The 15,008-nt window shown below is 33.6% G+C and overlaps 1 protein-coding gene across 29 annotated transcripts in view; it reads right to left on the bottom strand.

Annotated features, from left to right (window-relative positions):
• The window catches only part of MBNL1 (muscleblind like splicing regulator 1), a 190,525-nt gene that overhangs the window by 105,573 nt on the left and 69,944 nt on the right, over nucleotides 1-15,008 (bottom strand). For 3 of the 29 annotated variants that reach the window (XM_036218737.1, XM_036218738.1, XM_036218739.1), the window contains exon 1: nucleotides 882-4,492. The exons of 24 other annotated variants lie outside the window; for them this stretch is intronic. Coding sequence is in view for 2 of the 5 variants with exons in the window: in XM_036218735.1 (XP_036074628.1) it covers nucleotides 882-887 (6 nt within the window). In the remaining 3 variants the exon portion in view is untranslated. Of the gene's footprint in view, nucleotides 1-881; nucleotides 4,493-15,008 lie in introns of those variants that run through there. 2 more of the 29 variants (XM_036218735.1, XM_036218729.1) reach the window with 1 other exon arrangement.

Here is a 15,008-nt window from a genome sequence, read left to right as displayed (position 1 = left end):
ACCTCTATGGCAAAGGTAATATTTCTGTATCCTCCAATCTTTTAACAAAAGAAAAAGGTAAGCTGTTAATTGGCACATATGCATCTTTGTTGGAAATTATAAGGTGGAAGATCATATACACCTTTAAAATCACATAGCAAGCTTTTGTCAAAAATGGCCTGTTTTAGGGAAAGAAAATTTTAGAGTGAGAAAATTTAGAGTGAGAAAAACTGAGATAGCTCATTCGAATTATTCACTTGGTCAATAAAGAAACTTGCTCAAGAAAACTACCTTGTATTGGTACATAAATACATGAGCAATGAAGTTCTATGTTGCTATGTCCAAGATCCTCCCTGTGCAACTATCTTACCAATATAACCAATATCTTATACGTTCGCTTACATAATTATCTTGAATTGAAAAGAAGATTCTGGCAAAAATTAAATTATGCATGTTAAATAATTTCTTAATTTAAAATTATATAGTGTTGTGAAAAAGAAGATGCATATTTAGAAGTGAAAGAAGGAATAACTTCTTTCAAATACTAGAAAGTCATTTTTTTATAAATTACTGTGAGTCAAGTGAAAAACAAGAGTAAAGATTAAATAGTGACAGAAATTATATGGGAAACCATGCTCCATGTACTGAGGTACCTAACAAACTTCAAGATTACTATTTTCAAGTAGTAAAGCTGGGAACAAATATAAACTTTATTTATGGAATATATTCAGGATCACAAATCAGGTTACTAGTGTTAAAACCACAGTTCCTCTCTAAAACAACATTCTGACGTTCAGATTATCGGAGGCCATTTTCCCATGGATGCCATCTCAGTCCTTGAGAGAGCAGGTCTACCCAAAAGATATCAGTAAACTGGCTCCCCATTTGCCTTATTCACTCACCAGCATCCATTAGCCAATTCCATGCTTTATCTTCAATAGATAAGATACGGCTTCTTCTTGCCTTGGTGCCATGAAAAGGATCCAGAAGGTTCCCCTTAAACAACATTTCCTGAGTGACTGCTGCAGCACCAAGAGTAGAGGATATGCCAGGTCAGCCACTTTTCCTTCCCAGTAATATTAGCAGCAGCAGCAGCAGCAGAAGCTGGAGTAGACCATTTAGACCCGACTCCTTGCAGGATGCTAGCCAAGCATTCTGTTTACTCTACACCTAGACAGAGTTTACCCGAATGTTTGCACCTTTCGCACAGACTGTCAAAACAGGTGTTTTCCTGTTATCATGTTTAAAACCTGCTCCCAAACAACGTGATAAATACAGTTACTATGAAATTCTAAGCTTATAATTCTATGGAAACGTTCTCAAAGGTTTACTTTATTATAAAGAAGCCTTGATGAATCTTTTTTAAATTTTCATTCACCCTTCCCACTCCTAATAAGCAATTGGAGTGCCTTAAAATTTCCTGTTAATGAAAGGAAGGATGTTGCCATATGAAATAAATGTCATCATGCAATTTTGGTCATTTCTTTCCTAATATTATGTGCCTTCTTGGCATAGAATCACTTTTTGCAAATGCTAATGCTTTCATAATCTTTACAACACTGCCAACAGATGGGGAAATACCAGGTCTTATGATTTTCATTTTACAGAAGGAGCAATGACTTCTTTGCTTCTATATTTTATTCCCATTTCTGATGTTATGAGTTTCCTTTTCTTTCGTGTGGTGTTCAGCTTCATGAGTGGCCAGAACATGGCCAGACAACAAAGCTAGCAGGTAACCTCATTAATAAAGCATTTACTTTTTATTTATTACTTAACTAATTTATCCAGAGCTAAAACTGTATCAATATAAGAAGTATCCAGAGATTTTTTAAAAATTTAAATAGCTTCACAAAGGATAAGTGAAAAACATTTTCCATATAAGCAAATTTACTTATTAGAGAATTATAAACACCAAAGTATATGTTTTCCACACAGTAGAGGATAACAATTCTAATTAGCAAAATTGAAACCCTACACATAGTTTCTGAGTATAATATGTTTCTCATGTATTAATGTTCATTTTCATCATCAAAATATTAAGAACAATAACTAACGCACTGATTACTCATGAATGCTGGACACTATTCTCAGTGCTTTACATCTGTTATCCATTTAATTTTCACAGCAACTATGGATCAGATACTATCGCTGCTCTGTTTTACAAATAAGGAAACTATGGCTCGGTGAGGTTACATCACATTTTTAAGGTCACAGCTCACAAGGGATCTGAACCCGGGCTATACAGTTCTACAACTGGAGCTCATAAACATTTCACTAAAACTGCAACATTGATTTTGGTTTTAATTTATTTGTGTATTACAAGTTTACCTTTAACAAGACAGATATTAGGAAATATTTACATAAAATTAAGATTTAATAATAGCTAACATACGGTACTTATTGTATGCCCCGAAATTCCATGTCCTTTAATCTATGTATGTATTTCAGAATCGAGACAACCCAACGCAGCGGACTGGCTCCCATTCAGTGGGGTATATCTGAGGAACAGGAGGCATATAGTGTTAAGTAAACTGCCAAAGGTCAAACAACTATCAAGCAGCAAATGTACGCTTTAGATCCAAGGAATGCAGCTCCTGAAGTTGTGGTTATAAGCCTATACCTGCCCTCCGCCACCTCTTGAAAGCTGATGGCATATTAGACTGAAGAGAATAAGGAATGACAGTTCTGGCTGGAACCCCAGTGGGAGAAGGATCTGCTATCCCCCGTCTCTTTTCAAAAACTTAATATGTATAAAGTACGTAAGTTTGTATAATACACAATTCTACAACCATTTCTCTTAATGATGTTTACTAATTTATGGAATTAACAAACATCTTATGAGATTCTCAGATTTCAGAAAAATCAAGGACAAATTCATTCTTCAAACTTTTTTTTCAAGTGTATCATATCTTCAGAGGTGCTAAAAGTAACATTAGTGTCATCAATGTTGGTCGTTCCATTTTAAGGGATAACCATTGCTGGCAATCATATTTTATTCTCATTATTGGCAAGTAACTTAATTACGTGCAGGGTCAAGGCAATAATTGTGAGCTTAAAAGAAGCTTCAGAAATTCAAGAATCATCTCTTGCAATATGGGATGAACCAATCCTAGACCAAGAGAATTCCTTGAATATTCAGCAGCTGAAATGACTTTCTTTGAATTCACTTTTGATGATATAAAGCCTCCTAGGTAATCTCACACAACTCAAATCAAGCATCTGGTGCCTCAAATGTAACTCAGAAACCAATGAAGATTCCTAAATCTGATCTAATTCGACAGCAAGTCTGCCTCTCTGGACTAATTTTACCTAGCTTCAGCTTTTTTGGTTTTAACCTAATATAAATTAGCACAAGAAACTGTGAAAACTTCAGAAAAAAAAAATAGTTATAGTAAGGGTATCTACTCTCTGGTAGACTTTAACCACAAGCTCTAAGGAATGCAGCATTTCATGGCATTTAGTGAGTTGAGATTCAGGTGCCCATGTGGCAAAGCTTGGGGTGATACATTGGAATCTATTTATCCTTGATTCCTTTTACAAGCAAAAGTTTCCATGGAAGAAAGATATAAATTCTTTACCTATTTTCTAGAGAACTATCTTCTTTGCAGAATTCTTGAGTAGTTGCTATTATACATTGTCCCCACATAAGCTTGATTTACTCTTTGGCTGACAATAAGATTTAAATTTACCTATCTTCAATGTTAACATTGAATGAACACAAAAGTTATACAAAAATTCTGAACACATTTTGACATCGTTTGGGTGTGCAGAACAAAGTGACCCCAACGGGCTGTTACATAAGACAGATCATAACAAATGATTTTTATGACCTTGGCACTACTAAGTGACATCCTAGGAAGATCACGATTCATTTATGTATTCAAATTATATATTTGAATTTTTTTTCTGATTGCTCAACTTGTCTACTGCAGTTACTATTCTTATTTCTTGCTGATTTTAATGACGGTGCAATTAAAAGCATAGAAATACAAGTTTCTGATCATTTTAACACTTTACTTTTAGAACGATACCAATCAACAGAAGTTATGTATGTAGATGAATAAATTAACAGCTTCTTATTCATCAATTTGAACAGGGTCTACTCTCTTCAATTCCTTGAACTTGGCTTTATCTGGAAATAAATATATTAATAAGTATCTAGACCATACTTGGGTCAAAATAGATGAGGTTGATGTGAGCTCTCCAGCTTCTTCTGGAAACCAAACAACGTACCAACTATAATCAATCCTTAACTAATACCAAGTCTACCAAATATAAACTGGTGACCTAAAAGTAAAAAGCTCTATTTGTGCATTATAAATTCCTGAGTCATTTTGTTCTCACAACTTTATGCTTTAAATAAACCTAAATGCTGGATAAAGAAAATCTACAAGCAATTCAACATGACTTCGTGTTTCCAAACCAGGAAAAGGAAGAACTTTCGGTGTTTGAGATAACGTTTGTTTTCTGTAGTTTAGAAAATAAACATTTCCTATGCAGTTATTCCTGGGGGGACTATGGCGGGGGCGGGGGGGGGAGGAGTGGGGAGGGTGTCTGTGTTTTTGTGAGCAAGGGCGGAGAGAGGAAGAGAGGAAAGAGACAGAAAAAGAGATTTTTTAGCAGTATTTGGTGTTCACGTATAATACTTGTTTTGTACTGGAGTTAGAATTTGTCTGAGCAAGGTAACTGCAGGTAGAACCATGAAAGTTTTGCAGTTTATCATAAAATCAACAGAAAATGCTTACTCAATTGCATATCACATTTCTATGAATTCAGTGATATAGAATGATATATTTCATACAGTTACATAAAATAAGTCTTCGGTTTCTAAATTAGATAATTTTGATATATTTATTTCAATATATCTAAGTCATTTTCTCCAGTTAAATAACATTTTTTTCTGATTATCTTCAAATGAGATTTTGTCCTAATGCCGTGCTTATGTAACCCTAGAAATATCTACTCTATTTAAAATACATCATTTTATCGTTTACTGGAGTTACTAAAGAATGGCCAACAGAATGGCCAACAGAAGTAACAGTTTTATATTTGTCAATTATGAATTCATATGTAACCTATCAAATGACATTTTAAGATATCAAGACATCAGAAATTGCTGCTACTGCAACTGTCCATCTTCTCACGTGTTAACTGGCAATGCATCATACAAACATGTCTTCCATTTCTGGATACAGGATCATAAATTAAAAGAACAAAATGCTACTTCCATGTCAGGTATATGCTTATATTTACCATTTCAGTAAATTCTCATTATACAACTTTAGGCAGGTATATTATTATTCCCATTTGACGGGTGAGAACACCTAGAGAGGATGGAAAATGTGTTCAGCAAAATCTGTTTCATAAATGCCCCTAAACCCTTGGGTAGAAACTAGGGATTAATGTGATTCCATCAACACACATACACACACACGCGCACGTCTGCTTTCTTGTTTTCTGTTAGAGAGACTGTTATATACTTTTATGTAATATATACAGTTACAACTTATATTTTCAAGAATTTATAGAAATAATTCTTAAAATACTTAGAGATTCTTACTATTCAGTTGTCAGATAAGTAAATGTATAAGTGAAATTTACTTCAAACCAAATAGCATACATGTTTTAAAATGTCCAGAACACTTGTATTTTATCCAACACTTGCACATTGCAGAACACTAGTTTGTTTAAAAAAAAAAAATACATTTTCTTTATACACGTCTGACATTCTGTCTGGCCTAAGCCAAGTCAGTTCAGCTAAGGAGTAAACATCACCCTTTTAATTTTACAGCATTCTCTTAATCCCTAACAGAAAATTTCCTCATTTTTGTGTTTGTTTACAAACTTCATGTTTTATTATTAAATGTGACTAATATTAGTCATTGTATGAAAGCTTAGTTTCGCTCCTAAATTAGCTTATATCTGTCTTTTGACATTGGCACTTCCAGGTTTACATTCCTGTTTAAAATATTTCTTCCCCCGCTCCCAACATTTTTTTTTCTTTTTTCTTCCAGAAATGACTAATCTTCCTGTTATTCTACTCTGTCAGTTTTTCCCCTGGTATTCTTTTCATGTTATGTAACATTTACTTTTCGCCAACTCCTTTTAAAATTTTACTACTGTATCTTTGATGCTAGCCTTCTGTTCTCATCAGGTTAAAGCAGTCAATATTCATGTATCAGTAAACTTTTCAATTTTTGTGCTATTCAGATTAAGCTCTTTCCTCGAGTCAAGAATGCAACTATTCTTTCAACTGACATAATATAAATAAATACCCACTTGTTGATCTTCAAATTTAAATTCAGTCTGATCCTTGGTTACCAGATACCACAATTAAAAGGCTTAGCTTTTTGGTCTCTTTTCAAATTTCCTAATAAGATGCTAGCAAAGCAAACATAACATAACTATTTCTAAAAATCTCTGGCTTCCCAGCACATCTCCATAACATCATAAAACATGTTAGCACAGACTTACAAAGAGAACTTAAAGCTTTTCCATCTTACTGATTTTCAAATGCTATATATATATATATATACACACACACACACATATATATACACATACATACACACACACACACACACACACACACATATTCTTAATTATATTCCATGGATTTGCCTTCTACCCTAACCTCAAATAACAACAGCTATGTCATACTAACTGAACATCAGGAAAAGAATAGAGTTTCTATCATAGAGAAAACATCTGAGAAGAGCTTTAGAATTATGATAATTTATATACTCTAAAATTTATAACATTATCACGTGACTAACAAAACAATATAAATCATAACCTCAGATTTACACAGGACATTATTTTTAGTGAATTCAATATTGTATCATGTTCATTATCTCATAGTCATAGAATCCTTTAGAAAAAGGGTCGTCTAACTAATCCCATTTATACTGGCTAGTCACACAAGAATATGTTCCAAAGGCTTTAGAAATTGCACATTTACTAAAATTCAAAAACATCTTTAAAAATCCTAACAAAATACACTTTAATTACAGGAGATAAAGACATCCATAAAATGTCATCCTCACTCCCTGAAAACAGAAATCAAGTTTGACTATTTGCTTATGTTAAAATAGCACAGGATCTCATCTTTTACTTTTAGTCTTAGGGTATCCCCATCATTCTATCTTATTTTTTCAAATAATAAAAACTTCCTTGTTTGTCACATACAGTGCCCTATATAAAGACAATTCATTTTCCTTTGAGTCAGCAGTAACAACTTAATTTTCAAATCTCTTTACTGTTCCTATCTTAGACATTAGGGCCAGGGACTCTAAAATCAGCTAAAAAGATTGATAAAATGTATAGATTAGGACACCAAGTATTATAATAAACAAAAACAGATTCATATACTTATTTTTTAATCGCATCACATTATGAGTAGAAAATAAACTATATATTCTATGAAAAACCGGAGCACATGTCTATATCCCCAGCAGGTAACACACAGCCTGCCCCCCTCCAAAAAAAAAGATGCTCAATAAATATCTTCTGAGTGAATAAATTCCATCATATAGAGGTATGTTTATGGTAAAAATAAATAAATAAAGGAAGGAAAGGGGATTTCTTGGAACCGTAGGTCAAAGATCTTCCTCAAGGGGAAACTTTGTAAAAATTTGTTAGACTTTGAATATATCTATGATTATATTCAGGTCTTATACTAGAAGTTAATGTCTGATTCTTAAAATGTATAAAATCATACATTTCCTCCACCTTTGTGATATCAACTGTATTGTGGAGTTGCCAAACAGTTGCTAAGGAAAAGTTCTTTATAGAAAAATTCCAAGTAATAACTACAGCAGGAATAATATATTTAAAAACTCTTTAAAAAATCATGGAGCTATGAAATGATCAACGGTGGGGTGAAATCACTGGATCCAATTCAGATAGAGAACTTTACGGGGTTTGGCTCAGGCTCACCTAAACTCACTGATAGATTTCAGCGTCGCTAACAGTGGGGACAAATAAAATTAGGCCCTCCTGATGTGATGTAATCAGAAGTGCACAGCACCATCTAGCATGTGTTCTCACCAAATAATAAGTGACACTAAATGAACTCAAGTCTAGCTCTAATTTCCAGTCTACGAAACGACGAGTGACAGAGTAACAAGTTAAGTGACACAACAGGGAAGCAATTAGCTCACTTCAGAATCTCAGACCTTCTCCAGAACAATGACCTGAGTTTTTCAGCAAATGAAAGTCATGGGGGAAAGGGGGAACAGGAAGGATCATGGATTAAAAGAATCTTAAAAGACAGAACATCCAAATAAAATGTGTAAATCTGAGTAATCCACCTGTAAAAAAAGATATTGACAATTGGGGAAAACTGAATAAAGGTGGTATTAAGTGATATAATGAATTACTGTCAATTTTGCTAGATTTGGAAATAGAGTTACATTTAAAACACGTTCTTATCTATTAGAGAGACATACTAAAGAATTTACTGGTAAATGATGTCTAAGATCTATTTTAAAATGTTTTGGGAATTTGTTTTAAAATACATGTGGATAGTAATAAATAAAATAAGACGGGTAAACTGTTAACTGATATACACGGATACATGCATTCAAAATGCCAACCTATACATACATAGAGGTTGTTATTATGTTTTCTCTAATTTTGGGTTTCAAAATAGGCACAATAATTTTTAAAAGCTTAGGGAGGGGGGTAGAATATCCAGAAACACAACCGAACTTACTCTTATATTTCTGATCCAGGATCACAAACCCTGGTTGACAAGCTGGACTTTAATGCTTAAATCTGATCTGGCTGACCTAACTCAATTCATTTACATCTATGAACATAAATGTCTATATCTGTAACAGAGAAAAAACTGGCTTACCTACTGCCCAAAATCATATATATATGTGAAAATGAATTATAAACTTTAAAACTCTGAAAATATAGATATCATTATTAAAATGTTTTCTTGTTCACGTTCATGTCACATGTGTATGTATTATCTCTTCAGATGAGTAATAGGTCCCTATGAGCAAAGTCCATGCCTCATTCCTTCAACCAACAACCATTCAACATATATTTCCAGTGGGCCTAATATTTGTCAAATATTTCACTAAACAGTAAGAACACAAAGATTGTAAGTCACAGGCCACACATTCAAATCCAGAGAGAGCAAGATGCATAATTATGATCCATGTGCCAATATGGCACATGTCATAGCAATATGAACTGGGCATATTACAGAAACAAAGAGGCAGGACGGTAGCATGGCCAGGCCTGGGGTGAGGAGACGCTTCCTAGAGGAGGTAATATCCAAACAAAATCTAAATATGAAAAAAAAAAAGTTTCCAAAAAATAGGAAAAAATGTTATAAGCAGAAAGACAGAACAAAGGATGTTATATTGGTACAGCAAAAAGAAAAAGTCTTTTGCCACAGGGCACTGTGGCTAATACTCAATGTTACAAGCATTGGGTCTCAATCAATGACCCACTGGACTCAGCAAAATGCTAAGCACTTAGTAAGAGATCAATAAATATCTATTAATTTAGGTACAAAGACAAAAGAGGTAGCACTGCTTGAGTACTCACTGTGTACCAGGCCTTTTGGTAGTATACTGAGATAAATGTATTTCTTATTCAACTTCACATCAATCCTTAGATAGGTCCTATTATTATCTCTATCATACAGATAAGGAGACTGGAGGGCAGAAGAGCTAAGTAACTTGCTGAGTCACTCAGTTGGCAAGTGGTGTATGTATTAAGTGACGTACTGAGTGTTTCAAAGTGTGGAAAGAAAATATCTGGAAATAAAATTCTACATGGCTGTTCCATATAGTCGGATGATATAAAAAAAAAAAATAAAGAGAGAGAGAGAGATGAGACTGTAAACAATGACCACTGCTAAGTGTTTAAGAAGAGGCTCTCGGGGAGGAGAGAACCCCTGAGTTGTAGCATTTGCCAATTTCCATGATGTTAGTACCCCCACCAGGGCCAATGTAAGCTGCCAACACGACATCACTGAACATGGAGTAGGGAAGAGACCTTGTGTGAGCCAGCTCCAGCAGATCCCTCACTGCCTATGGCCTTCGACAAACTATAAGGTAGAGAATGAAATTAACTGACTAATTAAATGGCCAGGAGGATAACATATAAATCAAAGAAAAGATGCAACTGCTATTTCTGCTGTTTATAGGACTCTGTATGCAAGTAACAGTTCATTTATATTTGAAATTAATGAACTCCTAAGGAATATAACTTAACGTATGAAAGGCAATGAGAATAAATGAGTAATTCATAGAGATTCCTCAAGGAAACATATACTTTCTATGAATGACAGAGTTGATATTTAAAAAGTATTCTTTCAATGTTATTAATGAACTGTGACTAGGAAGTAAGTGATTTTCTGTTCAACTAGTCTTCCCTCAGGAAGCACACAAGAGGATTTCTTTGTCTACCGAAGTTGAAAATGAAAGCACAGCTGAAGGAAACTATTTGATTTGGGTCAGCAGCAAACATTACAACCAAAAACGTGGGGGATTATTTCTGCAAACCTTGTGCTTTACAACTTGTCATAGAAAAGGTCTTAAATGATATTGGTCAGACGGAGAAAAAAGCCAATCACAGAACAAGATATATATATATATGTGTGTGTATATATACATACCTTATTTATATGTAAAAATATAAAAGGGAATTCAAATTATTATTAGTGTATTTACATTATTGTTTTCCTTTAGATTATTTATTTAAAAATGGTGTTGAATGAATAAGCATAATTAGATAAATTTTATATGTATAAAAAAGGGAGCTGGAATTAATATAGCAATACTATCTCCTTATAAAGTTCTATCACCATTTAACAAGTGTCTGATGAATAAATATATCTTGATAATTTTTAAATAAAACATAAAATCCATTTTTCATATGGAATGCAAATATGATACTAAAGAGAAGTAACTGATGATTAGCAAAGCAAAAAAAAAAAAAAGGATAAATTCTACACAAATTTGTTTAGAGGTCTAGCAACCTGAAACTGGTATGTCCCCATTTTTGGCATATAGCAAGTTGTTGCTGACTGATAATTTAATCTGGCTCTCATGAACCAGCAGCCTACCTGCTAGGGACCCCTGGCCTGAATGGACCCCATAGAACAGATGCAGTTCATTAGCACTGTCAAACTATTTAGTGCACATGCAAAAGATGCTTTGAGCCTTGTTAGAGTCCATACATGTGCTTTCTGGTATTCTTCTTGTCTCAATAGTAGGTGCCAGGCATCTTTTATTGGGTCAATTTAACTATTGATTTCTACTCATAATGTTTATAAATGGCAGGGAAAAAAGAAAGGCACCTTTTCCGTCCACTGCCTTAAGGGAGAAAAATTCACAGAGTAAGTGATTAAAACTTAAAAAAAAAAAAAATCAATCAACAACACTGTTGCCTAGTACATAAAATAACTCAATCAATTTTGTTACTTACCTAAATTGACATGTTTTTATCTCTGTGATATCTCAATTAGCTGAGGAGCAGAAATTCAAATCAAATAAGTTTAGTGTTCCATATACAATGTTAGTTTTCATTTCCTTGAATGAAAGAGGCCTTTCAAAGAGGTGATCATGTCAATTTCTAATGAAATATATGGTTTAATTTACAACCGTAATGACTATAAATAGTTTAATCACATTTTTTTTTTTTAATCTTGAGTGTGAGGGCAAAGAAATTTATGGCATGGATGAGAAACTATTCTAGCTGGTATTCCAAATTTTGCCCCATTTTAAATTCAGTATAATAAATATTGATTGGAAGCCCTACCATGTGTCAGGCCTATGGGTAGGCATTAGTGATTCGAGGATGACTAAAGCATAGCCTCTGTTTTTAAAAAGCTTCCAGACAGGGAGAATGAAAGTAAAAACCTAACTATGATGGTCTATACTAGGAATATGGCAGAGTTCCAATGTCCCTCTCCTACAGCCACATTTTTATGCACTAAAATAAAATAGTAAGTTAGGTATGTGTTTTCATATTTCTGTACTATGGTAGCATTACCTGGTTAATTAGAATCATACCTAAAATAGCAATAAATAGGCTTTGGATTAAAGATTAAAAGAGAGTCTTATGTGATAACTGATATGTCCAGATTAAAACAAGAACAAAATCTCGAGCTAATATAAATATCGCTATCTCTTCCAATTAGTTTGAAAGTTAAACCGACTACATGTTCTTTTGAAATTAACATGACACTGTGTTACGCAAGTAGGAAGCAAGACTTGAAATACAGAAATGCAGTTACTAATATAAAACTCCCTAAAATTTTGATGATGGAGAACAGCAACCCAAGTTCAATCTGAGGTCTCTTAAGCATTTTAATTATTTTCCAATTTGCAGATTTAAAAAAACAGAATAGCCTCATGATTATCAACAAACAAAATATTGGGCAAATTATGCACTACACTCATCTTTTCTGCACACTGTATGAAGAATAAGTACTGTTTCATGCCAAGAAAAGATACTTTATAGAGTCCATATCTTTTTAAGACTATCATCAAGGCCTTACCTTCTCTGAAAGCATGCCAAATCTAAAATAATAGATCAGCAGAACTTATTCACTACGTAGATGACATTTATAAATTGTGAAGCTCCATGAAGAGAGACAATAAGTCTCAATGAGTAGTGTATCTTAATGGTCAAGTGGCATTTGTAGCATTTGTTACAAGCTACATAATTATTCCACTCTAACCCTTAATCAGCCTGAAGTACTAAATTTTTCATCCCTCCTGATGATCCTCTTAAAAGTGAATAAACGTAAATTTCTTAACTGGTGTGACTACTGCCATCAACACACAATGTGGATCATTTGTGACTCTCTAGAACTTTTCAATTCTCTTTAAAACTGTTTATATCCTACAGCTCCTAAAATAATTGTTGGAGGAAAAAAATAATGAACAGGTTAACAAGTGGCAGGTCCAGGCATTTATACTTTTCAGAAGCTTAGACTTTCATATTGAAGATTTTGCAATGCTGTCAAGTTTTCACACCAGGAAAACAAAACAATTTTTTTTTTCTAAAATTAGGGTGAGGAGAAATTTAAGTGTAACAGAGATACATGGATCTCCCTACAAACATCATGTATCTTTGTTACTGTTATAGATCTATAATAAAAACAATTATAGTTGTCTCTGGTTGCCAGAATGTGCCTCACAATACACTGATAATGTTGCTATTTTGGTCATTCCACTTCTCCACCTTTCCCGATGCAACTTTTTAAAGGTAAATATTATTCCATGTAAGGGTGATACTTCTCCATACTTTTCCAAGGAGGCGTTCTTACTAACAGGGAGTTAAGACTGTTATCAAAATAACTGTGGCACTGCACCAATGAATTTTGTATTCCCTCCTCTGAGACACGGGCCGTATATATACAGCCATCATACCAGGAAGCCTGACCAGGTCCCTATGTGCTGCCTGCACAAGGCAACACACACAACACGGCATGCATCCAGATAAAGGCCTGTTCCCGAAATTTACATCAACAAAACATAAATAGTCCATTATAATGCCAGATCAATTTAACTGGATGCGTCCCACCATAAATGAAGGGTGCTGCATTTCTTAGAGAAATAGTTTATGAATAGTTTATATGTTGCTACCCAACAAATGTCCCATTACATGAAAAAAAAAATACTCTAAAGTTGAATTTAACAGCACATAAAATGAGCTCACAGTTATTGGTCATGGTCAGGAAGAAATGTTGCTTTCAATTCACTAAACATTTAAGGAATACCAAGTATATTCAAAACACCAAATGTACAGAGGTGATTAATGTAAGCTTCCATTCTGAAGGAGCTTATAAACTAGTGGGGGGAAAATGCACAAATGAACTGTAAAATCATGCATAATGTGATTTATTCTGTGATACATAAAATGGTGGAGAGATGTGTTGAAGAAAAGTTATTTGTTTCATGAAGTATATCCTATTTGAGGGCCTCTTATGAGTAAGAGCACAAAAACAACTAAAGTCCTCTGTCACTAGCAACCAAGGGTTGGCTACAGATGCAAAATTTTGCAAAAAAAAAAAAAAAAATTATAATAAAAGTATCCTATAAAACTCAATTGGCTATCTAGAATTTAATATATAGACTACTGTATGTCTTATTATAATTTTAAATTATAATATCTCATATATCCTTTACATTAGAAAATATTATAATTAGGTTAGGTATATACATGCATATTTTGTTTTTCTCTTTGAAGAACCTGCTTTAAGTAGCAAAACACTATAAATCTTTAATACCGCCAGTAATCAACAAATCAGAATGGCCAAAAAACTTATTCACCTCATTAGCAGGGAATAGCAGTAACTAGACCTTAATAGTTGTCTTTATCAAGCAGGTGTGTCAGTAATGCCATTGTCATGAATTTGGAGACAACATATTCCAGTTTTTGCAGTGACCAATTGATTAGTCGTATTTATTTAAAGAGTCCTTGTGATCTCAGGATCTTTATAAATATTACGGAACCCTAAGCTTACCAGTGATTCCTTGGTTTCCTAATCTGTAAAATAAATGGATTTCACAACAGTATTTCTAAAGACTCTTACAACTGCAATCACAAAACTCTATGGATCACTGGAGTCCATTGTTGGAAGTGATAAAAAAGTTATCTCCAAGTATCAAGCAAAACCCTTGAACATTACTTGAACAATCATTTAAAATGCAAAATCTTAAAATAGGCAAGAAAAAAAGTCAGGTTTTTCATGGAAAAACATAGCACCTGAAGTTTTCATTCTTAAAATTTTTTACAAAGCTTTCATTGTAGTGGAGACTTGGCTACTCAATGATTTGCTTCTACAATAGTTACTCTGGTAAAAACTTGACCTAAGTGGAAACACAGCTGAATCTCAATTTTCTTTAAAGCCAGTTCAAAAATGCTAGATACTTCCAATTAGGCAAATAAAAATAAGGTTGGTAGGTTATAGTCCACACTTTAAATATGAACTAGATATTGAAAAATCATAATAATTATGGGTACTTAACTAACCAGGATATTACCATTTG

The sequence above is a fragment of the Rousettus aegyptiacus genome, unplaced genomic scaffold, assembly GCF_014176215.1.
Source record: "Rousettus aegyptiacus isolate mRouAeg1 unplaced genomic scaffold, mRouAeg1.p scaffold_m13_p_4, whole genome shotgun sequence".
Taxonomy (NCBI): domain Eukaryota; kingdom Metazoa; phylum Chordata; class Mammalia; order Chiroptera; family Pteropodidae; genus Rousettus; species Rousettus aegyptiacus.
The sequence above is the reverse complement of the archived record's forward strand: the minus strand, read 5'-3'. Positions and strand labels throughout refer to the sequence as shown.